The sequence below is a fragment of the Salvia hispanica genome, chromosome 6, assembly GCF_023119035.1.
Source record: "Salvia hispanica cultivar TCC Black 2014 chromosome 6, UniMelb_Shisp_WGS_1.0, whole genome shotgun sequence".
Classification (NCBI taxonomy): Eukaryota; Viridiplantae; Streptophyta; class Magnoliopsida; order Lamiales; family Lamiaceae; genus Salvia; species Salvia hispanica.
The window spans coordinates 29010944-29036576 of record NC_062970.1 but is presented as its reverse complement, the minus strand read 5'-3'; the positions used below and the strand labels follow the sequence as shown (position 1 = coordinate 29036576).

At 37.7% G+C, this 25633-nt stretch overlaps 3 protein-coding genes and 1 long non-coding RNA gene across 7 annotated transcripts; 1 reads left to right on the top strand and 3 right to left on the bottom strand.

Moving 5' to 3' along the window:
• Positions 1-61: 61 nt before the first annotated feature.
• On the bottom strand, positions 62-1505 carry LOC125192716 (protein SRG1-like). The gene is made up of 4 exons (XM_048090341.1): positions 1215-1505; positions 909-1156; positions 490-817; positions 62-382 (listed from the first exon to the last, which is right to left on the bottom strand). Exons 1-4 carry the CDS (start codon positions 1452-1454, stop codon positions 146-148), a joined length of 1053 nt encoding a protein of 350 aa, XP_047946298.1. The 5' UTR covers positions 1455-1505; the 3' UTR covers positions 62-145.
• A 2284-nt stretch (positions 1506-3789) lies between these two features.
• On the top strand, positions 3790-4376 carry LOC125193209. The gene is made up of 2 exons (XR_007171543.1): positions 3790-3902; positions 3985-4376. It is a non-coding gene; the product is annotated as an uncharacterized LOC125193209 (long non-coding RNA).
• Positions 4377-4567: 191 nt separating this feature from the next.
• On the bottom strand, positions 4568-6203 carry LOC125193207 (protein SRG1-like). Its single transcript, XM_048090969.1, has 4 exons — positions 5916-6203; positions 5598-5845; positions 5185-5518; positions 4568-5019 (listed from the first exon to the last, which is right to left on the bottom strand). The coding sequence occupies exons 1-4, from the start codon at positions 6123-6125 to the stop codon at positions 4783-4785; spliced, it is 1029 nt and encodes a 342-aa protein (XP_047946926.1). The 5' UTR covers positions 6126-6203; the 3' UTR covers positions 4568-4782.
• A 2566-nt stretch (positions 6204-8769) lies between these two features.
• Positions 8770-12213, bottom strand: LOC125192677 (DNA-directed RNA polymerases II, IV and V subunit 6A-like). 4 transcript variants are annotated; one of them, XM_048090301.1, is made up of 6 exons: positions 12099-12213; positions 11933-11966; positions 11664-11839; positions 11472-11595; positions 9095-9162; positions 8770-9009 (listed from the first exon to the last, which is right to left on the bottom strand). In XM_048090301.1, exons 1-6 carry the CDS (start codon positions 12128-12130, stop codon positions 8928-8930), a joined length of 516 nt encoding a protein of 171 aa, XP_047946258.1. In that variant the 5' UTR covers positions 12131-12213; the 3' UTR covers positions 8770-8927. The 4 variants fall into 4 exon arrangements, with proteins under 4 accessions (XP_047946258.1, XP_047946259.1, XP_047946260.1 ...); XM_048090302.1 differs by having other exon boundaries at positions 8770-8997; XM_048090303.1 differs by having other exon boundaries at positions 11544-11595; positions 12099-12204.
• Between the last annotated feature and the right edge of the window lie 13420 nt (positions 12214-25633).

Sequence of the window (25633 nt, the reverse complement as noted above, 5' to 3'; positions counted from 1 at the left end):
TACTTACTAGTGTTGTAATTTTGTAATTTGATGTCTTTTACACCTAATGAGAATATATTGCTAGCATTTAAAATTTCATTGTTAGCTAATAAATTTAACAGTAGAATACGAGTTGCACTACAATATAGGCAGATTACACAACACACTAGATTCTAACTGCATCAATAGGCCTTTTCCCCTGCTGATAGTAGTGGAAATAAGTCTCTACATAGTTTCTCACTGTCTTAAACATTCTCGGCCTCTCCTCATCTACAAGTTCTTCCACCGGCTCGATCTCTTTCTCCGGATCAGGAGAGCAGAACACAGCCAAACTATTCCTCTCTCTCTCCGAGTTCGTCACTGCCCTGTGCACCGGGCTTCTGTATATCCCGTTACTCATTATCTGCACAAACACAAGCAACGGAAGCAGAATACATAACACCATAAATCAACCAAATTTTACAACAAATCTCTCATGGCAAATTGTTTCCTTAAGCATACATAACATACCTCAAGTTGATCACCCGCGTTCACAAGCAATGCATCAGGCAATGTGGGAACCCAAAACCACTGGTCGTCTTTCAGAATCTGAAGGCCTAGTACGTCCCGGTCCTGCAGGACAATTGTCATCCCGGATCCATCTGCGTGTGGCTTGAGACCAAGAACTTGATCCGGTTTTGAACACGGGGGATAGTAGTTGAATCTTGCAAACATGCTCTGTTCTTCCCCAAATTTGCTCAAAAAGCTGCCCTCTGTCAAGCTCAACGATTTCTCCATTGCCTTGAGAAGCTGCTCTTCAAGCTGTCTAAGCTTAGCAGTGTAATCACGCAACACTTTTCTGCACAAAAATCCATTGCCCTTCACATATGTGATCAAAATAAATCTCTATCTGAGTATGTTTTGATCAAAATTGTATCATTTTAGTTGACCTGAATGAATGTGGATTTAGAGGCCAGTAATGGAGTTTATGGTGGTGGTCGGGAGCTACTTGGAGATACAACCTGTCATTCCAATCAAGAGATTGGTTGTTGAAGAGAACTAAATCGGAGCCATATCCTTGATAGTCGTCGCCGTGCCTTGCGCATTTTTGCTTCTCGGTGATGGGAAGGTGAAAGAATTGTGTGGATAGTCGACGAACTTCATCAAGGAATGAAGCGTCAATGCCATGGTTTACTGCCTGCAACACCATACATCAATTTTTATACTTGAAACCTTTAACAATCAGATGGCAGAACCTGGAAACAGCCCCAGGAAGTGAGAGCGGAGCGGAGGCGGAGAAGCTCCGTGGAGGAGGAGGAGGAGGAGGAGGAGGAGGAGGACAAGTGGGCGACGTCAATAAGTGGAATATCGGAAGCCAGAGGAAGAGTGAGATCAATGGGTCCACTCCAAATATACCGATCGGGGAGCTCATCGCCATTTTCAATCAATTGTTGAACTGTTTTGCACAAGGACGATGAGGGAGAGACTTGAGCCATCTACACAGAGAGGTGGGTTGTAATCAATAGTTTTTTCTTTCCTCGAATACCACTTTTAAATGAATTGATTACTGAGTATTTTATTCACAGAGTTGAATACATTGCATCTTGTTAGAAACTTGTTGGTTTTGATATTCTATGATAATTTATGTGGTTGGTGGGTCCAATGCCAAAGATGTTACACTCATGTTGGATTTATATGCATTGATTTTCATGCTCATCTTAAACCATCCGTCACGCAGAAAATAATTCAGTGTTGATGAAAGCAAAGAAAACTGTACTGTACATAGCAAGATTAGAAAAGTGGATAATAAAAATGAATAGAATATGTGAATCCTTACTTTTATTTTTTTTTATAAAATATGAGTAAATTGAGCTAAATATTGTAAAAATGAAGGCAGTAGGTAGTATTTAGTAGTGAAAAAGATGAAGACATATAATGGGGGAGGAAAGAGCATGAATCATCTTAATTAATTAAAACTACCTATTTATGATTAAAAATATATTTATATATAAAAATTTTAAATTCAGGCAAAATGAGGCCAACTCCCATGCCCGGCGAATGGGCATCATGAGAGACGGTGATTGGCTTAGAGAAGGGTCGCATGGTGTGACAGTCCACCCCTTCCCCTCCCACGCATGACTCTCGCCCACCCTAGACCATACAATGCATCACCCTCCCAATTTGTCCCGCCAGAATGACTCCATAACCCATCGTTGCGGATTCCTATAACAATCTATTTTTTTGGCTTCTTCTCTCGATTTATCTCTTTCACTTTCATATACATATAGCACTTCCGTTTTCTAAAAATAGAAACATTTAAAGTGACATGAGTTTTAAAACACAACTAATAAAATAAAATAGAAAAATTGGTAAAGTAAGAGACATGGAAAAATGAGTAAAACAAGAAAGATGAAGAGAAAAATTTCTATTTTTAAGAGACGACCTAAAATGAAAATAATTTCTATTTTTAAGAGACGGAGGTGTTGTAGTTATATTTTTGTTTTCTTTAATTTCAATTACATAGGTTTTAGTTGCATTTTGTAGAGTACTTATTAGTACTAGTCTTAACCCACGTGCGATGCACGACGGAATATTTTTTTGTCATACAATTTTAAATTGTTAATCGATTAATTAAAATAAGAAATAATATAATTATATACGATTTAAAATAGAAAAATATACTACTATGTAATAAAAATTCAATAAATATATACTCCTCAATTCATTTTACACCTAAAGACATTAACTTAAACATATTTAAAATTGAATTGAGACGAACACAATTATTTGGACAATGATAAAGAGACTACATAAAGTGTTGACATTTTTGAAAAATATGTTTAAAACAATCCTTCATATTTCTCTACTAAAAATAATAAATTGTGTAAAGATGAAGATAAATACTATGTATGTTTGAGTTAAGGATGTTACAATTCTTCTCTCTAAGAACTGTAAGAAATATTGGGATAAAATTCTGGAACCATATACACGCGGTACTCTAACTTTTGTAATCAAAGGAAAAAAAACAACAATAAATGAAATGAGAATTACAATGAAAATTAGTCAAGAAAAACCATCTTTCCGCAAGACATATTACATCACGGTTAGTGCTCTCGGATTGACATATTTTCCCCAGAGATGAAAACGACTTCCTCCTAACGTATATAACATCTCAAACCTGCTAGGCACCTATAAACTTGACGGGGCTCCAAAATCGAGCAAAACAATGTTCCTAAAATGTGCAATAAAATGTTGAGAGCTTGAGAGAGAATGAAGAATGTTTTGTTAGTGTGTATATTGTATTTCATCAACAATTCTATGCCTTTTATAGGTACAAAATTAGTAAATGAGAGATCATAGAATTAAAACATCATAATTTTAAAATCAAGACAATATAGGTTACAAAATTTGTTAAATGCTCATTATTCTATTTAAATATTTGTAACCACCAATGAGTCATTGTAGTGCTTTAAGAATTAGTCAAATGCTCATTAAAATATCTAAATAAATATTCATGAGTTACTTAAATATTCAAATTGGTCCATAACTTATAAATATTTCAGAATAAGGACAAAACATATAAATATTTCAAAAAAAAGGCCAAAACTCGCCTTTTATATATGTATAGATAGATAGATTAAAAAAATACTTATACTAGATTCTTGAGAATTTAATTTTATGCCACGTTTTGTTAGATAAATTTTTAGGTTGATAAACGCAAAAAAAAGAGGGTATATAAATTTTTAATGCATTAAACATAATTTATTATTTTGGACTAGATTTTAATATATATTATTAAAATAATTAATTTAATTAGTAAACACAGTGAACGAGTGATTGACTCTTTAAAGAGCATTACGTTTACGCCATTCTTTAGTGCAGAAAGAGATGAAGATTTTTGGGAAGAACGTATATCCAAGGCAGGTTGTACTTTTCGCTTGCGGGTATGGAAAATTTACAGATGATGTTTTTTGTCTATTTTCCAATTTAGGTAAATTCGAAAAAATATGATGATGGAATCGACAGGGTTTTAGTTTTGGCGACGACAACCTACGATGTTCACAGATCTATAAAGAACAACCAATCACCCCCCTCCGAGGAGCAGCTCCAAGCTCTTAACGACTATATCAACGCCGCCCGCCGCCCGCCGCCGTCGACTTAACTATGGTATGTTTAATTACAAAATTTGCAATTCGCACCCTCAAACTGATACCGCTGGAATGAAGCCAATCATATGGATATAGTAATGCCACGTTGTCGTCTACAAATCGAATATCGTCTCCCTCAAATAAATCATACTCCTTCACCACCTATTTATCAATTCAATGTCTTAATTTTTATTTGATTTTCGAATTGTTTAGTAATAATCCACCATTATGTAATTTACAATCATTGTTCTAATTGATCGTATTCTGGCACTTGAATATAGAAAAATATGTAAGTGAAAGCTTCAAATTCTAAACATAAGTATACTTAATTTATAAAAATTTAAGTAATTTTTCCCTAATAAAACTGAATTATGAATTTCATCTACTTCAATGCTTGATGGCTAATAAATTATCACTATTTCACCTTCTAATGTTATTTTACATAATCATTTGGAGCTCACTGCATTAAAAATGACTCCATATATTATTATTCAAGTAAACTCTATTATGAAGGAAGTATCCAAAACAAAAATAACCAAATACATAGTCTCTCTCTCTCACACACACATTCACACTCACTCACACATATAGGCCACATACATGGATTATTTTATTTAGTGTTTTATTATCATAGAAGGAGTGATTAAACACTTGATTAAGTAGTAGTCCTACATAATTAAAGTCTGAGAAGGTCAATGGGCCTTTTCCCTGTCTGGAAAGACTGGAAATAGTTACTAGTATAGTCCACAACACTGTTGAATAATTTGGGCCTCTTTTCATCAATTAATCCTTGATGAGGCCCAATTTCGCTGGTTGGGTCAGGACCAAAGAATATAGCTATGGTGATCCTCTCTTTGTCTGGATTTGTCACAACTCTGTGTATTGGGCTCTCGAATATCCCATTACTCATTATCTGCAAATTTAAAACATAAATAAGTTATCTCAGCCCAATGTGGAAATAATTGAGGCGTGTTGTTAGTTAGGTTTAATAACAGTAGAGTGGTAATGTTTGAACCCAAAAGATCTCAGATTCGTGATATTCATTTGCCTATAAAAAAAAAAAGTTGAGGCGTGTTACCTCGAGTTGGTCACCAGTGTTGACGAGGATAGCATTATGAATGATGGGAACTTTGTACCACTGGCCATCTTTCATGAGGGTTTGCAGCCCTTCAACCTTGTTATCTTGCAAGAGGTACGTCATGGCCGAGGCGTCGCCGTGCGCTTTCGCAGCCAGCACCGCGTCCGGCCTCAGACACGGCGGATACAGATTGAACCGCGAAAGCACGGTCTGATTCTCCCCCATCTGATTCACAAAGCACTCTTCATCCTCCAATTTTAGGGACTTAGCCATTGCCCTCAATAGCACCTCATTCATCTTTTCAAGCTCACCACTAAATTCCAGCAACACTTTTCTACAAATTACAATAATTAGTTAAAATTTGAGATCAAAATAAATGTTTGTGAGCCAAATAAAAAAAGAAGTAAATTCACCTAAAATTTTTGGGATTTTGTGGCCAAACTTTGAGTTTTCTGATGGCATCAGGTTTGACATTAAGGTACAATCTATCATTCCAATCAAGAGTCTGGTTATCAGAGTAAACGGTGTCGTTTCCATAACCATCAATATCATCCTTAGGCCTTGCACACTTCATTTTCTCTTCCATAGGAAGTGAGAAGAATTCTTTGGTAACACTGTGCACTTCATCCAAGAAAGAATCATCCATGCCATGATTCACCACCTGATTGTAGTATTCAATTTTAGATTAATATCCATACATGTATTTAATGCGAAAAAAGTAAAATAAAAACCTGAATATAACCACAAGAGCTGAAAGCAAGCTTGAGTTTTTCCAGTTCCCTTTCCCCTTGAGGAGATGATGCAGTGAGAAGACTGAGATCGATGGCCGGAACTGCGAGCAATGGGAAGTTGGGGCCGCCTATCCCGTCTTTAAGAAGGTATTTCTCGGGCGGGCTGCTCACGGTGCCGGATAGTTCTTGGACAGAAGTGGCGGTGGCCATTTTTGTGTTAGGAAATTATTTAGCTTTGTGCTAAAGTGTGGAAAGAGTGATTGTTGGAATGACTGCAGTGTAAGAGGGTGGAGTTTATTGTTATATAGGGCTGCGATAACATAATAAGTACTATACTAATTTCTAATATAAATGCAAAAATTAAAATTATTACAGCGAAGACATAACTTTATCAATATAATGTAAATTTAAGTATCAATACAAGTATATCAAAACAGATAAATGTAAATTTAAGTATTAATAGATACAAGTATATCAAAACAAGACATTGATAAAGTTATGTCTTTGTATTTATATTATTAATATAAAAATTTGAAAAGTTATGCATTTTTTTTTTATTAAAAATCAGTTATTATTATAACACGATCCATTTTCAACTTAATATGTCATGATCAAGAAATAATTGCCTGTGAAAAAGTAAATAAGGGAAACTTCTACAAGTTACGGTACTACTACTATTTTGTCGATTTAAAAATTTATAGATGCAATAGTATTTTTTTCTAGAAAAACTAATATACTATGTACTTCTAAAAAGAAGATTAATTTTGGTATGGAGGGCTTTGGATTGTACTAAGCAAAACTCAAATGATGATATTTATTTATGCACTAAGAATAGTTATTTTTCCTTTTATTTTGGTCATGAAAATCTGCAATTATTATTTTCGATAAAATGCTTGCTTGATAATAATGTGGGCAGAAATTGTAATTCCGACAGAAGTTTAGCTACTTTTATAAAAATTAATAAATAATTAAATAAAATTTCTATTCATTTCTCTTTAAAAAAAACGATTATAGAACTAGTTTTGATCTAAAAATAAGACCACATTCTCTTTGATGGAAAATATACAGTTTTCACTCTTCTTCCATCATTTTCTCACTTTCTAGAGTGTCGACAATTTTAATTTTCTCGCTCTTCAAAAGAATATATCAGTGATTGTCTAATTAGGCGAAATAATATGGATGCTGTTAAATTCTTCAAATCATTGTAAACTCGTGCCGCCTCAAATTGAGACAAATTTTTGAGAACCGAGGTAGTATTTATATAAAAAATATGGAGTAATAATATTTGTACGTTGAAAAAGTTGGACTATTATTTCGGTCAAATGCGTGCGTTGAAAATGTAGCAGTAGTAGTTGGTGGCGATAGAAATATTAAAATGCAGGTGGTGGTGAAGGAATCCTAGTAAGACTTGTCTACATGGTTTTAAAGTACTCAAAATCATGATTAAAAATATGAGGTTGGTGATATGCTGGAAAATAATTATTGCCAAACGAAAAGTAATGTATATCTACTATGTCTTCAGCTGATAAGATAAAATAATACTAAGGTTATATCTTGAATAAGTCAAGATTGAATTTTGAATTTAAAAAGGTGTTTGGTTGGAATTTAATTTAATATAATTGAAGATGTGTTTGGTTTAAAATATTATATAATATCAAGATAATGTGCATTTACTAAGATATCTTTAACAATACTTCTCCCAAATATTAGGTCTAGTATAGTTTACAAATTTACTCCGAAACATCAATGGCACCTATATCTTTACATCTTAATTAGTTGCTTCTTTTAATCTCGCTTCATCTTAGCATTTTATTTTAATAACTAAGATTTATTTATCTTTGTAGCATTTTGGCAGGTCATCAAAAGATATGAAGGGGCACGTTATTAATTTTATGTTTCAATGTAAATGAAAATATAATTTTTAATTAAACTCAACATTAGCTTCTAAAATATTCAGAATATTTTGAATATCGCATATCATTGTATAATTGAGGAGGGCAACCTTGATATTTACAGAAAAAGTAAAAGGTAGATATGGAAAATTGATTGTTTGTAAATAATGATAGTTTTTGTCGCTGGGGTTTAGCCATGATGGAGTATCTCCTGATTATGCATCACTGTTTCAATCTTGTATTGAAACATGGATATAATATTGCCTACCAAACATAGCCAAAAATAATCAACGGAACTGGGCCTAAGTGTTAATAAATACTCCTGAAGATAATGCAAATAAAAAAACTCATCTCATCAGGTTTACATACTTAAAGATTGTTTAAAGTTCATTTAGAGACTCCCTAGCTTAAATAATAAGGGTCTATTTCATTGTTATGTAAAGAAAAGATCGTAATAAGTTCAAAATATAGTTGTAAAATGGGTACAATATCTTAGATTTTCTCTCTAAAGTCCGCTTTTGACAGTGGTGGTGTGGGTGTGGCTCGAGCTGGCGAATTTCTCCCTTGCAGCGGCGGCAGGCGGCAAATATGTCCCAACAATTTTCATTCAATTCTAAGTAAATCTCCACAAACAATCACTCCAAGCAATTAAATTGGAATGCTTAAAAAACAATATAGTTAGGATTAGTTAGTTAAAAATCATGCTACATTATTTAGTTTTAGATGGCTAAATTTCATTCGTTAGTATCTGGTTTATTAGATCAGTTACGACTATTTATACTCTATTAATAGAATAAAATGCAACACACAGCATAGCTGTGCCTCAAACTTTTTCCCACGGTATTACCTTGTCATGTGGATTTTGCAACCTCTGCTTAATCTATAAATTACCCTAACAAAGATCACCTCTTTTTATAGAACCCTAAGAAAATTTTGACATTCCACAATACAAACATTCAAAATTTACAATAATAAATCTCATTTTGCTGATAAAAGCACAGAATTTTTCTTACGAAAGATGATGTCATTTAGAAACCATTTCAAACCTAAATGATTACACTATCAAGCAGAAGATGGAAAGATGCTTCGATTCTAAATCTTTGCACAGGAATAAGTTGTTTCAGTCGCCTCCAACTTGCCTTTTCCAGGAGTCTTCGACGATCAATTCATCCACACCCCAATCTTCGTAGCTGCAGTTCCCACTAAGATGGCACAGTCAATAACTAATAGTACTACTACATAAGAAAGGCATGGGATAAATTTCTGCTAGCATAAACAGAATCTTGCCTTCCATCAGGGAGGTAACGACGGATTGTGAAAGGTATTTTTCGCTCACGCAACTCTTTCATTGCAATCTGAATGTAGAATGGATAACAGACATCAAAACAAAATAAACAACGATTATTTGCTTTAGAAGGAGATATAAGCGCATACAACGAATTATGGCAACAAGCAAAGCTTTTGCTTTAAACAATTCTGAATGTAGAATGGATAATAGACATCAAAATCAAACAGACAATGTTCATTTTCTAAAAAAGAAAGAAATATGCACATACAGCGAATAATACAAATCGCAGTGAGCCATATTATTTCAATTATGACAAAGCAAAACTTTTGCTTTTAGCAATTCTGTGTTTGATAAATTTGGTATGCATCCTATCATAGCAACTAATATAATTCTAGTATTAACTATTGTGACAAGCATGTGTATTAAATTTGATACAATCCCATGGTGCCTCATGTTTACTGCTATATTATTATATTATTATAGCACAAATTCAAGAGCATATCTAGAAAAAAATTATTGAACAATTTTATCAGATGCTCTCCGATTAGACTGTGTTAGGTCATGCTTGGTGTGATGGAATGGAATGAGGAGGGAATGGAATGGAGATGAGAATGGAATGGAGATGGGAATGGAATGACAATTCCATTTGTGCTTGGTGAATGTAAGGTTTACAAATGGAATGGAATTGTTATTCCTTGATTGATTTCATTCCTATGCTTGGTAACTACAAAATAATATATGAATGGAATGGAATGAAATATGAATAATTAATATGTTGATTCTATAAAAAAAATATTTATTCAAAAATATTTTTGTCAATATTTTGGATCATATAAATTTGTACGATACACGTAAATGAGTGTGTGCATATGTGGTGTATGTATGTGTTGATGTGTGTGTTTATATGTGGTGGTGTGTGCGTATTTGTTGCTGTGTGTGTTGCTGCGTGTGTGTTGTTGTGTGTGCTGTGTGTGTTGCTGCGTGTGTGTGTTGTGTGTGCTGTGTGTGTGTGTGCTGTGTGAGTTGTTGTGTGTGTGTGTTTTGCTGTGTGCGTTGTGTGTGGTGTGTGAGTTGTGTGTGAGTTGTGTGTGGTGTGTGAGTTGTTGTGTGGTGTGTGAGTTGTTGTGTGTGAGTTGCTGTGTGTGTGTGTTTGTGTGTGTTTTGTGTGTGTGTGTGTTTTGCTGTGTTTTGTGTGTGTGTGTGTGTGTGTTTGTGTGAGTTGCTGTGTGTTTTTGTGTGTGTGTGTTTGTGTGAGTTGCTGTGTGTTTTTGTGTGTGTGTGTGTGTTTTTTTTTTTCAATTATTAAAAATTTTAAAATTTTAATTTATGCTAAAATTGAGATGATATTAAATTTAAATATAATATTAAATAATATTTATATAATTTAGTTAAATTTTAAAATAAGAAGAAAGGAAAATGAAATGGAATGGAATGACCATTTCTTAGCTAAATGGATGGAATGGGTACTCCCATGTGGAATGGAATATTCCTAAGGAAAAAATTTACCAAGCAAAGGAATGGAGGTAGGAATGCCATTCCATTCCCCCATATCAAGCATGACCTTAGTGTCATAGTACAATTTAAGCATTTGAATTTTCTTATGACTATATCATCAAAGGGAGACAATCTGGTGCAACAAGGATGAGGAATAGTTAAAACTAGCCTAGTCCAGCCCGTACAAAAAACAGAACCAAATCATTAAAATAGAAATTTAGATACATATGAAACACGTGGTTGCATAATCAAAGTCTTGTACTCAATAGAATTAGCATGGATCCGGAAATCCGCATCTATTTGAGCAACTTTAATTCCATCAACTTAAAACACTTAGTACTGTTCACATTATCATATGATACAATGCCTATTACCTACCAAGTATAACTTTATCCTAGCTTTTATATGATAGGATCATCTTGCATAACAGATCGCTTACATAATTGATTTCCAAACAAACTCAAGAACTAGAATAACAAATGACAGTAAAAAGAATAAACAGCAGGAAGTTGCCTTAAGAAAGGACTATATTACAACATAACACTCTAGTATTACGAAACTGCAAGTAGAACAAGAGAAGATGACATCCTTCCCTTGCTAAAACTGGTAAGCCCCTAACCTATTACTTGGATTTCAATTGTCTCCACACAAGCCAGATGTCAACAGAATTCTCACCGTGGCACAATCAAAATTACTACTCCTACATCTTCCCTAACCATAATTCAAATTATTTGAGAAAATTTCAACTGCCACAAGTGAACAATAGTTACTTTCATACAAGAATCTAACCTATATCATAATTCAGTTTCCTGTGTATCAAGATTCAGTTGTAATCATAATGATAATTTTTCCTTTCAACTCATCCACAGCTCAAGAATTTACCCTCTTCTTGGATACGAATGGTTGAACCAAAAGAAGAAAAGAAGTGCTCATATATATAATCAATCTTCTAACCTCCAGTGGATCGGTTTCGCCCTCCAACTCCACCATCACCGGAGCATTCATACTGCCAAAGCACATATCCAAATATCATAAATAACCAAAATTATCGCAAAATTAAGTGCAAACACAAACCTGATCTGCAGCGCCCTCGTGCCCAAAATCCTGGCTCGCTCATACTTAGTCATATATTTGGACGTTTTCCGAGGGCGTTCCACCGCCTCCTGCTCCTGCTTCTCATCTCCATCGCCTTCTTCGGCGTCCGGTATATCATCAGCGAGGGTATTATCTTCCTCAACCTCTGCCCCTTCCTATCATGTAAATTACGTGATGAAACCAAAATCATCAGCTATATTAGTAGTATAAGTTAACGCAGAAAAGAAGTTAACCAAAACAAAACTCACATCAAGCTCCGGCTCTGGTGGCTCATCCTCGTACCTGAAAATCAATTTTTTTCGGTTGTTAAATTTTTTTTTGTTAACCAAATAAAACCCTAATTTTGTTAGGGAAAATGTATTTGGTTCATTGACGGTGGGGAAAGAATTGAGAAAATTCGAAAAATCTACGAACCCTCCATCCATTTCATAGTCTTCATCTGCCATGCTCTTGACTCCCTCCTCTCCGCCTGTTTTCTGCCGCAATCACACCCAATTAGGCAAAATATATTAAACGGGCCTGCGACGGCCCACCACCCGCAAGCTAGTAGGCTAGGCCCATCATTGTTTTGTATCTCATCATTTGTTTCTATCTTATGCCCCTCCGTCCTCCATTAAACTTTTAACTTTTACGTTTTGGGATATTGGCTAGGGGTGGGTAGGTACGGTATACCTTATCGTAACCACCATATCGTATACCTTACTGTAAATACGGTATGCGAAAAAGCCATACCTTTACCTTACCAAAGTTTTCGATATACTGAACTTCGGTATACCTTATTTTCGGTATGACGAATTTCCATACCGATACCGTACCTTATTTTCGGCATACCGTACCGAAGTTCGGTATACCTTACTTTTGCGGTATACCTGACTTTCAACATCAATTAAAATAGAAAATTAGAATTTTTAGAATATTATTTATATTTTATAATTTTAAAAATAAATTAAATATAATTTATTCATAATTATATAAATATTTCACAATAGATTTTATAATTTAAAAGTGTATAAAATATATTTTATATATAATTGTGTTTATATTTTTGCGGTATATACCTTAGTTTACGGTATATACCTTAATTTACGGTATATACCGAATTTCGGTATGCAGCGGTATACCGAGGTATTTGAAAATTCATATCGTTACCTTATCGGAATCTTTCGGTAATGTATCATACCGTACCAAAAGTCACGGTATAAATTCAGTATTTTCGGTATTTTTTCGATACGATAAGATCGGTATTTCGGTATTTTTCCCCAGCCTTAATATTGACATCTAATATCACCAAACTTTCAAAAAGTTGGGAGTTTCTCACTATCACGAACTTTACCTCGGGTTTATTTTTTTTCCACGAATGAAAAAGTTTCATGTTATTTTAATAGAATGAAGAACAATTTTGGAGGGTGTGCTTCAAGAAAAACTATCTTTAAAGATTGAAAAACTTGAAACTTTCAAAATTGTTGTCGAGAAATTACGAAAAAAAAATCGGTATCATAATATTATTTGTGAGAATTTTTTCATTCGTGGGAAAAAACAAACACGGGGTAAAGTTCGTGATATTATTTGCCAATTTTAAAGTTCGTGGGAAAAACCCAACGTTTTGAAAGTTTGGTGATATTAGATGCCAATATCCCTTACGTTTTTGTCCATCTATCGATAAATATTCTATTTAACTTTTACGTTTTTGTTTAGGCCATGTTTGGTAGGGTAATAACTCATCTAAAAATGGAATTTTATAAACAAAATTGACTTTGGTAGGGGTGATAACTCATCTAGGGATGGAGACACACCCAAGCTGATCTACAAGGACAAGAAGATGGATCCATTGATCATTCAAAGTGGGCCAATTACAAGAGCTAGAGCTAAGAAGATAAAGGAGACAATGATGCTTTTAGTTGCTGAAATAAAAGCCCAATTCCAAGACCATTCTACATTGGGCCAAATGGTGAATATTATTCAAGTCAATGGGCAGCCCAATGCATGAAGTTTGGAGTTACTAAATATCACATTTTGGAGGCCCAAATTGACGATATATGATGCATTTTCGTCCAAGTTGGAGCCAACGGGTCGAGGTTTTCCAAGCTCTTGGAGTGGATCAAACCAGATTATCAATCAAGGGAGTCTGCTGCCAATCCTTATACGTGGGGTTCTTGGATCAATATATTCAACGGGTCCTTCGTCGTATCATAATTCATATCACCTAGATGAGATATCACTCCTACCAAACATGCCATAAGTGAATCTCACATTTCACTAACTATTCTATTTACATTTTATTATAAAAACATGGACAAAATTGTCTGTAAAGTCATATACTTTCAAAATAGTTTGACTTTTTCCATGAACTTTAAATGTTGAATGAAAAGTCATGAATTTTATTGGACTGTGTAAATTTCACATCCGACCTGACCCGACCTGATAGATTTTCGACACAAACTTATCCCGCGTGGCGCTTCGGAGGCGTGACTTGGTAAAATTTCAATAATTCTGATTGTTTCTCTTCCATCGTTGCAATCTCTGATCCTAGACTTTTCACAAACATACAAGTAGCACAAATGAAAACATACAAATCGAATTCAATGTAAAAATTGACATAAACATACAAATCGAATTCAACATAAAAGTAACATTAATTCCACAATTCGAATTGAACCCTAAATTTGTCATTTGTCAAGTCACGCTTCCCGCACGCCACATAGGATAAGTTTTTATTGGAAATCTATCGAGTCGGGTCGGATGAGAAATTTACACAGTCCGATAAAGTTCATGACTTTTCATGCAACATTTAAAGTTCACGGGATAAACCAAATTATTTTGAAAGTTCATGACTTTATAAACAATTTTCCCTAAAAATATACTCCCTTCGTCTCACGTTGCTTAATGCACTTTCTTTTGCAATGATATAGTACTAATAAATAGTTAAAACGGAAATAGAGTAATGTAACAGAGAATAATATTGAGAAGACTCTCTTTTACATTATTCACACTCTTACTTACTCTTTTATCATTTTAACTACTACTCCGTCCATCAAAATATGTCCCACTTTGACCTGACGCGGGTTTTAAGAAATGTAATGGAAAGTGAGTTGAAAAAGTTAGTGGATTGTGGGTCCTACTTTTATATATTAGTTTTATAATAACATGTGAGTAGGGATGAATTAGTGGAAGATAAGGTCTACTACCAAAAATGGTAAAAGTGAAATGGGACAAATTTTAGGAGACGTACGGAAATGGAAAAATGGAACAAATTTTGGTGGACGGAGGTAGTATTTATTACTCCCTTTGTCCTTAGAAAGTATGAACTCTTTTCATTTTAAGTCGTCCATGAAAAGTATGAACATTCTAATTTTTGAAGTTCCTTTCTCTCTAATGAGGTGAGACTTAGACTCCACTAAGAATACTTTAAAAACTTTTTCTATATATCTCAATCATTAAATCTCATGTCGAACCAAATGTTTATATTTTTTAGGGACGAAGGGAGTATCATTTTCTAAAACGATTGTGAGAATAAAGGGTCTCAAGTAATGTGGGACACATGGAGTATAAAAGTAGGACTCACACTCCATCAACCTTTACCATCAACTTTTTTTTTATAAAGTTAAAAAATTTCTTAAAACCTGAACCGGTCGAATATGTAATCATGGACGGAGGGAGTAGCATTGTATTCATATTATATGGCTTGAATTTTTTTTATTTTATATCTATGAAAATAGTGTTGCGTTGATGCAAATGCGTGATGAGTTGAGCAAGAAAGAATCTAATTGTCCATGCTATGGATGATTATAATAAGAGCCTATGTAAAGAATCCAACCCAATATTGAGAGACATGTTAGAAAAAGAAAGAAGAATAAATGGCCGCCCATATTTATTTTGTGTAGAGTTTCTAGTTGTAGTGTGTTTCCAATACCTTTTATTGGTGTATTTAACAAGACTCAAATCTCCCTATAAATATTATGGAGATGAGCATATCAAAGACATCAAGAAATACCCAACACTATTTCTCTTTACTTTCTCTCTACTTTCAATATGTCTTCTCAATCTTGTTATACCTCTCTCGATTATCATCTTTAAGATGGTATCAGAGCAGGAAATCAACAAAAAACCTCAAATGGAGGTCAGCCAAAAATACACTCTCGAGCTATTGATTGAGACAATCTCAAACCTACTTGATTTGTACAAAGCCAACACAAATCAAAACCAACATTCCAACCAACCGAAGAACTTCGGTGTAGAGACCAATCCTCCTCCGCCACAGCCACTCTATGCAAATCATTCACACCCAAATGGTGAAAAAAAATAATGAATCCAATTCTGTTGATGACAGCAATTCAGCTCCCAACAACGAAAGTAGCGGCAATGCTGAATCTGGAGACGCAGCTGACCATGAAGCTGAAGAAACTCATGAGACAAAGCATGAGACTACACCAACAACATCGACATCAGCGGCACCACCCGTTACAGACGACAACATCGACTTCAGTGGCGGAAGCAGTAGCACTAGACGGCAGCAACACCCGTGGTAGGCTGAAGCAGCATCGACGGCGAAGGTTGTGCAGCGAGGAAGAAGAAAGAGGCGGAGAAGGCGTGAGATTTTGGTGAGCGGCGAGGACCGAACAAACACCGCTGACCAGGGCGCCGCGAGGAGGAAGGCCGGCGGCCCCAAGAAGAAATCAATCTCCCACTCCGTTAGAGCTAGCCTCCATTTTTCTGTCAGAAATAAAAAATTGGAAGAAACTTCGGTGGAGGCAGCTATGGTTGTTGAGTGGGAAAGATGGGGGTGTTTTAACCCTCATAAAAAATTGCCAAATAGCCCCCCAATTCCAAGCCCCCTCTGAAAAAATACCCCACTCACCTCTCACTTTGCAAAATGGTCCCCAAACTCCAAAACACTCTCAAAATATACCCCACAACACCCTAGCTATCCTAAAATATCAAAAAAGCCCTCTAATGTTCAAAAATTCCGAAAAAATGCCTCCATCTTTCGAAAATTCATAAGTTACATCCCATATTTTTGAATTTAAGCCATCCATTCCGTGTATAAATTCTTTCTAGCCTCTTGCGTACTCATCATCCTCCCACATAGGACCTAAAGACTACCACTGGATTTTTGACTGTGGGGCAACCGATACCATGTTCTTCGATGCATCTGATTTTCTTGATATCTCCCAGTCTACAAAAACTTATGCTCAAACTGCCAGTGGGGAGTTAGCACAAGTGAAAGGGGCGGGCACGATCATTATCTCACCAACCCTTCACCTCTCGAACTGCCTTTATGTTTCGTCATTGTCCCACAAACTTTTGTCTGTCAGTCATGTAACAAGAGATCTCAACTGCAAATTGCTAATGCAACCCCATTTTTGTACGTTACAGGATATCAAGACGGGGACGATAGTTGGGCGTGGCACTGAGCGACATGGACTGTACTACGTGGATGAGATAGCCCAACAGAGTACTGCGATGCTGACTCACGGATTGACTGACAGACAGATTTGGCTCTTGCATCGCCGGTTATGACACCCATCTATAGGATATCTTCGCCTACTCTTTCTTGAGTTAGTTTCTTCTACGCATGTTTTGAATTGTGAAACTTGTGTGTTGGCAAAAAGTCACAGACATTCCTTTAAATCAAACAATACTAGAGAAAAATCACCTTTTGCTTTGATTCACTCACGACCACATCTCCCTAGTACTAGTGAGCGTAGTTATTTCATGACTAAAAATCTCATCAATCATGAAATAAACATAAGAGCAATAATTCAACTCGAGGTAATAATTTCGAAGGCGAATGGGTACATAGTCAAAAGAGAATCAGAGTATCAAGACTAAATTTATAAGTTTCTCGAACATAGTTCTACTGCAGCGGAAGAGTCCAAGACAAAATAGTATGTATGAAGACATACTACTTTGGGCTATTTAACTACTTATTAATAATCATTTCCCAACACCTTCGCCACCTCGTACACGTTCAACGTGCACATTAGAAAAGAAACATGCAGGGCTGAGTATTTGATATACTCAGTGAGCACATTGCCGAAACATAATTTTCGTAAAAGTTTTGTCAGCCAGTGGAGTGAACAAGAGATTTTTAACTTAAAAGGCCCGAGTCACTAAAATTCTTTTCATTTCATAAAATTGATTGCGCAATCACATAACATATATATACCATATCTGAAACGTATGTGAACCGGGAATGTGGCCACATTCCACGACGGTCACTGGACCGGCCAACTTAAAAGCTAGCTCACGATCCCCATATGTGTACACTAGTTCGAGTATGCTTTACTTCCCTACTGGGACCCGAATTCGGTTAAACATAATTGGCATAGCCAAGCAGATAGGTAATCCATAAAACATAAAATGGCATGAAAAAACATAAATAGCATAATTTTCACATAATCATGCTAAAAGGCAAGTTCACATTTTGAAAGAAATGCCCATCTCGATAGCTTAAGTCTTTTTCGGAAAATTCCTTGACTTGGTCCTAAACGACGTGCGAGGACGTCCCTTTTAGAAATAAAGTAAATACTTTAATTAGACTTTAAGAAGTCAAAAACTTAAACGTGAATGCAACCTAAGTGCGTGCTCATTTATTCTTTTTGCTTATTTTTCTAGAAACAATTCCAGGATCCTTGAATCATTAATTAAATCGGGAGATTTAATTTATTGTAGAGGTTCAAGAAATAATTCCATTAACCTTGGAAGTATTATTTTCCATGTATCTCGTTCAAAATTAATTTATCATCTCGGGATTTAATTAGCAAACCCTCTCATGAAATTAATTACTTGGTTGTTAAACTTTGATGAGTCCAAGATTTAATCGAACCAAACTGCAGGCCCAACCATTTTAACAATTTCAGCTCATTCCTCCTTTCAATTAATAAAGCAGTCCATTTTTAAAATAAATCTTTAGCCCATTCGTTTAATCAAAGAGGCCCAGTAACACAATAAAAGAATTAGGCCCAAAACTAATCTCAAAAAGTGGCCCAATTCTATACTCCAACTCCATCGGTCTCCCTCTCCCATTTCCAAATTTTCTCCAAATTGGAAGTGGAAATTGCTAAATCCTTCTCCCTCCTTCCTCTCGGCAACATCTCCGCTCCACCTGGTCGCGGAGCGCCGCCAGTTCTGGCTCCTTGTCGTTACCGGGTCGCCAGTAACTCATGCCAGTAGAACCTCCGCCTTCGCCGTCCGCTGCTGCTCACACCTTCGTCACTACTCACGGTGACTCCACACGGTCGGTGTCGCCGCCGTCGTCGCGCCTTACTGGAGCTCGGTGGACCTGCACCGTCAGGACCGAGGAGTAGACGTTACCTCCGTGACACCCTCTATTCTCTCTCTCGGTTGCTACACAGTGATGCAGCACGGCTGAGACCTCGCCGGCTCTCTGTCGAGCTGTGGCTCATCCGGCCGCCCTCTCTTCTCGTAGCTAAGTCCCGATTTAAATTCTTAGTTTACGTCTTAGTCTAGATTCACAGTTTTGAGCATGTCGGGATTTGTGATGTTGGAAATCTTGGCTAAAATTGTATGAGCATGTGTGGCTCCTTTGGTTTGGTGTTCATAAATGTACATAATTAAGGAAATTAGAAATTTTAAGTTGGTATGGCTATTGAGTTTGGGTAAAAGACATCAGCATGTTGTTTCTCTTGTTTCATTATGTTGTAAAGCTCTAAACTTTCTTGTTCTAAGCATGAAGTCAAGGAAAGCCAGAGAGTGTGCTAGTGTTTTACTGTTTTCTTCCATTTATTCCTATCATGTTGTTAAGATCTGAAATGGTGGTGCTCTAAACATGCTTGAGGCTCTATAATCAACATAAGCATAAAGTGAGGGTGTTGTGGAATTACCTGCTGTGGTGATGAGACTGGAAGAAAAAACTGATGTGTTCTTGCTAGCTTAGTCCACTCACTGCCCCTTTCACAAAAAATCTCACTCTCTCTCGGTTTTTGACTTGATGTTGAGGTAAAGGAGTGGTATTGGGTGGAGGCATACATATATAGAGGTCTTGTAACTCTAAAATCTGCAAGGCAGATTGTATGTAGGGGTGTATCTGCTATTTTGAGCTATGTGTTGGCTTCTCTTTCATAGTCTACTTGAACCTCTATTGTTCATATTGTGTATCTAGTCTTGTCTCATTTATGGGTTGATTGACAGGTTGTGTGAGGCTATACATAAGGTGTACTCGTGAAAAATAAATGGGCTGAGCTCCTCCTTTGTTTTCTTATTGCAGCAAAATCCTCTTTGTTGATTCTTCACCACTTTTAATTTAAGAAAGCTTGGCGTTTTGCCTGAGCATAAAGTACTCTTGCATTAATACACTTTGTTTGATTATTGCAGGTACAAGAGAGAGAGAGAGGCGCCTGTTGGGATGGGAAGAGAGTGTAGGGGTTGACTTGCCCTTTTCAGGGAGGCTCTAGTTGCATTATAGGCAAAACAAGTCTGTTCCATTTCTCTTAGAGCATCTCCAACGGCGGACGTCCGATCGGACTTCCGCGACGGGCGACCGGGACGTCCGCCATTGGAACACATCGCCTCGGATACGGACGTCCCGTGAGGACATCGAATATCCACGCGACGGGCGGGCGGATGTCCGCCATTGTGGCGTGGGTAAGACGTCACAGTTGGACGTCCGACTTAATTTTTTTTTTTTTTAAAACTCTATAAATACGGCTCGTTGAGCTTCATTTCATTCACACCACTTGTGTTGACAAATTTCTCTCTCTAATCTACAAGTTTCATTTTTACTATAAATGGAATACAATAGGAACTCCCCCACCACGAGCGGATTAAACACACCCACGTTTCCTGCCGGAACGGAGGGAAACTTTAATGCGGGGATGAATCCCCATATAGCGGGGATGAATCCCCAAATGGCAGGGATGGCGGGGATGACGGGGATTACTCCCCAAATGTTCTACAATATGTACAATTGGATGAGTCAGATGGGTGGGATGATGCCTGGGGCAGCGGGGATGGGCGGTATGACGCCAAATATGGAAGGGGGGTGGGTGGGATGATGCCCGGGGCCTCGGGGATGGGGAGTATGACGCCAAATATGGCGGGGATGGGTGGGACGATGCAGCACAGGAGCCCTCAGATACCTAGCGAATCTGTCTATCGCCCATATATAGATTTGTTGTCCGATTATTCCCCTAGTACTGTTCCGGAGACTCAGTACGCCGGCATCGAGACTTTCTCTTTTGAGGAGTTGGGGCTATCGCTGATCCGTGAGACTCCCGATGAGGCGGAGCCTGCTGCAAGGGGCAGGGGCAAAGGCAAGGGCAAGGCCAGGGGCGGGGTAGGGGCAAGGGCAACGGGAAAGCCCCAAGCTCTTCCTCGCAAACGGGGGCAGAGTAGGAGGAGGGTGAGGAGGAGCGGAGGAAGAGTTCGATCTAGACCGTGGGGGAAAACGCCGCGCTTGTGAAGTCCTGGGTTGGTGTAGTCGAGGATCCCTATGTTGGGGCGAACCAGTATATTGACCGATTGTGGCATCGCATTAGTGACGCCTACCTCACACGCAAACTAGCTGGGGTGAAGCCTCGCAGTCCCGAGCAATGCCGAAACAGTGGGATCGGTTGAGGCCTAAGCTCAGTCGTTTTGCCAGCCTTTACCAAAACAACCTGCGCATGGCAACCAACGGCATGTCTGAGGAGGATGTGAAGAACCGGGCCTTGTCCCAGTACCCCGACAAATAATTGAAGTTTAAAGATTTTGACGAATGAGAGGCCTTTCTCGTGGTCAGGGGTTCGCAAAAGTTTTTTGCGGGTGTCAACTCGGGCTGGAAGCGGACGAAGATCAACTCTTCCGGTGAGTATAGCAGCAGTGCCGGTTCGCACGAGCTCCCCGAAGCCGAGGAAGTGTCTCTCGCCGTCGTCGTCGCCCGATGGGGCAAAAGGCTGCGCATCGGATGGCGAGGGGAAGCGGCAGCCGCAGCGGGTCCTTCGAGGTCGAATCGGAGGCCCCTAAAGCCCCAGATGAGTACGACCGTCTCGCCCGCGCGCAGCTAACGAAGACCCTGCGTCAGAACATGCATAGGTGGTATAGCACGCACGATCCTGCGTACAAAAGGATGTGATCGACGCATGTTGGCGTGATTTAGGAATGCCACCCATTGATGATTATGGCGTCGAGATTAGGGGCGGGGACGTCGGAGGCGGCAGCGGCACGGGCGATGGGGACGAGGACAAGGACGAGGAGGAGTGAGAGCCGAGGGTTTTATTTCTCGACTTTTTATGATTATGTAATATTTAACTTAATTATGTTTTTTTAAGTATTATGTAATTTTTTTAATGAAGTATTCGAATTTTCCCATATTCCGTGTCAACATTTTAATTCCGTAAATTGAGTCATTGTGAATTTATTTTATTGTGGGAAGTCCTACTGGAAGTCCTAGTGGAAGTCCTACATTGTGCAGTGGGACGGGAAGTCCTAGTGGAAGTCCTAGTGACGTGGCAGAAGGTTTTTGTGGGAAGTCCGCCACCGGAGATGCTCTTACAGGAAGATCCTTTAATTCTCTTGTAAATATGAATTAAATACCTTGTTTGTAGTTTGCAGGTGAGGAAGGGAAATGTGGGCTGTGCAGGCCATTTGAGCTTGGGCTACCCTCAGCCCAATGGGCTGACTTAATGGGCTTTGAAGGGAGGTGTAACTTGGGCTTGGGGAGAGAAAGCTCGAAAGAACTTTTCCTTTGTATTTTACATTCTTTCTTCTAATTTCATGTTTCAATTATGTAAGCTAAATAGTAAGCTCAAAGATGCGTACATAAATTCTCATTCGTGACATGGAATTTTTATTCCTTATGTACCGCATTTTGTTTATCAATGCAATAATAATGGATTCCCTTTTAATTCATTTGTTGCTCCCTTTTCATTTATAGTTTGAAACATAAAATTTAGTTAGGCATATCCAACTAAGTCAATCACCATAAAAAATCTAAAAGTTGACATGCGCCTTAATTTCATCGAAAATTCCATAAGTTCAAAGACAAATTAAGATGCGGGTATTACATGTGTGGGGTCCTGCCTCAGTTACTGGATGACAAGGTTTTAGATATTTTTTGTTATTTATTGATGATTTTTCACGTATGACTTGGATTTATTTTTTGAAAACAAAATCGGAGGTTTTTGAGAAATTTACCGAGTTCTATCGTCTTGTCCAAACCTAGTATAACTCAAAAATTCAAATCCTTAGATCTGATAACGGGGGGAGTACGTGAACTCTAGGATGACATCTTTCTTTACTGAAAAGGGCCTTGTCCACCAAACGTCATGTGCTTATACGCCGGAACAGAATGGGGTAGCTGAGCGGAAAAACTGATACATCCTTGAGATCACCCGTGCGCTCCTTATAGAGTCTAACATCTCTAAATCATTTTGGCCGAAAGCCATTGCAACAACTGTTTACCTTCTCAATCGTCTTTCCACGGGAATCCTAAACTTCAAAACCCCCTTAGAAGTCTTTTCTTCCCAAAACTCGATCTCATCATCTGTCACCCTCGAACCCAAAATTTTTGGGTGCACAGTTTTTGCTCACATACCCAAACATGACCGTGATAAATTCTTACCATGTGCAGTCAAATGTGTTTTTTTGGGTTATGGGAAAAATCAAAAAGGGTAAAGATGTTATGATCCGTCGACAGATCACATGTATGTTACTATGAACCGTGACTTTATTGAAAATGAATACTTCTATAGCCAATCTAGCGGCCATGGGGAGAGTGAGACAGGAAACCCGAATAGTGATGCACTAAATTGGCTACCTTTGTGGGGAGAAGTCATTCAGGGGGAGGATATTCCAAAGGGAAAAAAGCCAACTTAGCCTACCAGAGCTAAATCCTGTCACAGAAATCGGTCCAACAGAGGAAGTTAGTAGTAACACCGGGCAGTTAGATTCCCAAGAACAACATATGCCACTTCAGGGCACTGCCAAGCTATCTGACCAGTCCTTGAATCCTGAGGTAAATACTTTTGATCCCGATATTGGTACCTTACCTGAAACCACTAACAGTGACAGGGAAACCAGAAGTAATACAGATACAGATGAGCCACCTATAGAACAAGAAACAGGGCACAACAGATTGCCTCACATAAGTACAAGGGTAATTTCTCCCTGCAGATACTCACCAGACTGGAAGGGGCGGAAATCTAAATACTCTATGGAAAATCTTACTCAGGTCCACCTCACTGAAATGGCTAGGGCATTCTAAGCTGCAATTTATGAAGAAGAAGAGATTCCGCAGTGCTTCGAAGAGGGTACCCATGAAGAAGGAGATTGATGCCTTGATAAAAAATGAAACATGGGAGAAGTGTACTTTACCTCCGGGAAAGAAAGCAGTTGGATGTCGTTGGATCTTCACAATAAAAAGACGTGCAGATGGTTCAATTGAGAGATACAAGGCAAGATTGGTTGCTAAGGGATACACTCAGGTATATAGAGTAGACTATAAAGAGACTTTCTCCCCTGTGGCCAAGCTTAATAAAGTAAGAACTATTCTATCTGTAGCTGCATGTAAAGATTGACCGTTATACCAGTTCGATGTTACAAATGCATTCCTTCATGGAGAACTTGAGAAAAATAAGAAAGTCTACATGGAAGTTCCCCCAGGGTTTTATGAAGAATTTGGAAAATGGCAGGTGTGCAGACTAAGAAAAACTCTTTATGGGTTAAAACAGTCCCCTAGAGTATGGTTTGGAAGATTTTGCCAGGCAATGTTCAAACATGGCTTCGAACAAAGCCATTCAGATCACACACTATTCCTAAAGAAGAGGAACAACAAAATGACATGTCTAATCATATATGTTGACGGCATGATCATAAAAGGAGATGATACCGAAGAGATCCAAAATCTGAAGGAAAATCTGTTTAAGGAGTTCTAAATGAAGGACTTGGAGCATTGAAGTGTTGAGATCTAAACACGGGATATTCCTAAGACAGAAAAAGTGTGTATTTGACATGCTAGTCGAAACGGGCCTACTGGACTGCAAAGCCCGCGGAAACCCCAATGATACCTAACCATGGGTTGAAAATTGTGGATGGAGCTAAACCTACAGATTGTGAAAGGTATCAACGGTTAGTAGGAAAACTTATCCATCTCGCTCATACCCGACCCTATATCTCATATGCAGTTGGCATTGTGAGTCAATTCATGCGTCAGCCTCAGGAAGATCATATGAATGCTGTCATGAGAATTGTGAGGTATTTAAAAGGAACAGCTGGTTATAGGGTATTCTTAGAAAAGAAAGAAGATCTAGAAATCGATGGATACACAGATGCCGATTGGGAAAGCAATCCAGACGATAGAAAATCCACTGGAGGTTTTTTTTACCTTTGTTGGGGTAACTTAGTCACTTGGAGGAGCAAGAAACAGAAAGTCGTAGCCCTATCAAGTGCGGAAGCCGAATTTCGAGGGATTAGAAGTGGTCTTATGGAGATACTTTGGCTTAGAAGATTGTTAACAGAAATTGGCTTTCCACCGAAATGGAGAAGTCAACTTTTTTGTGACAACAAAGCAGCAATCAGTATTTCAGAGAATCCTGTTTAGCATGACATAACAAAACATGTCGAAGTTGATGGTCACTTCATCAAAGAAAAACTCGAAGGCGGCATCATCGAATTTTCATTTGTTCGATTCGAGGAACAACTCGCAGACATACTGACCAGGGCGTTGTGTCCTAAAGTCTTCAAAGAATTTTTGGACAAGTTGAGTATCGGCGATACCGTTGCTCTACTTGAGGGGAAGTCTTGGAAAAAGAAAGAAGAATAAATGGCTGCCCATATTTATTTTGTGTAGAGTTCCTAGTTGTAGTGTGTTTCCAATACTCTTTTATTGGTGTATTTAACGAGACTCAAATCTCCCAATATATACTAGGGAGATGAGCATATCAAAGACATCAAGAAAGAAGAAAGAAAGAGAATAAATGGCCGCCCATATTTATTTTGTGTAGAGTTCCTAG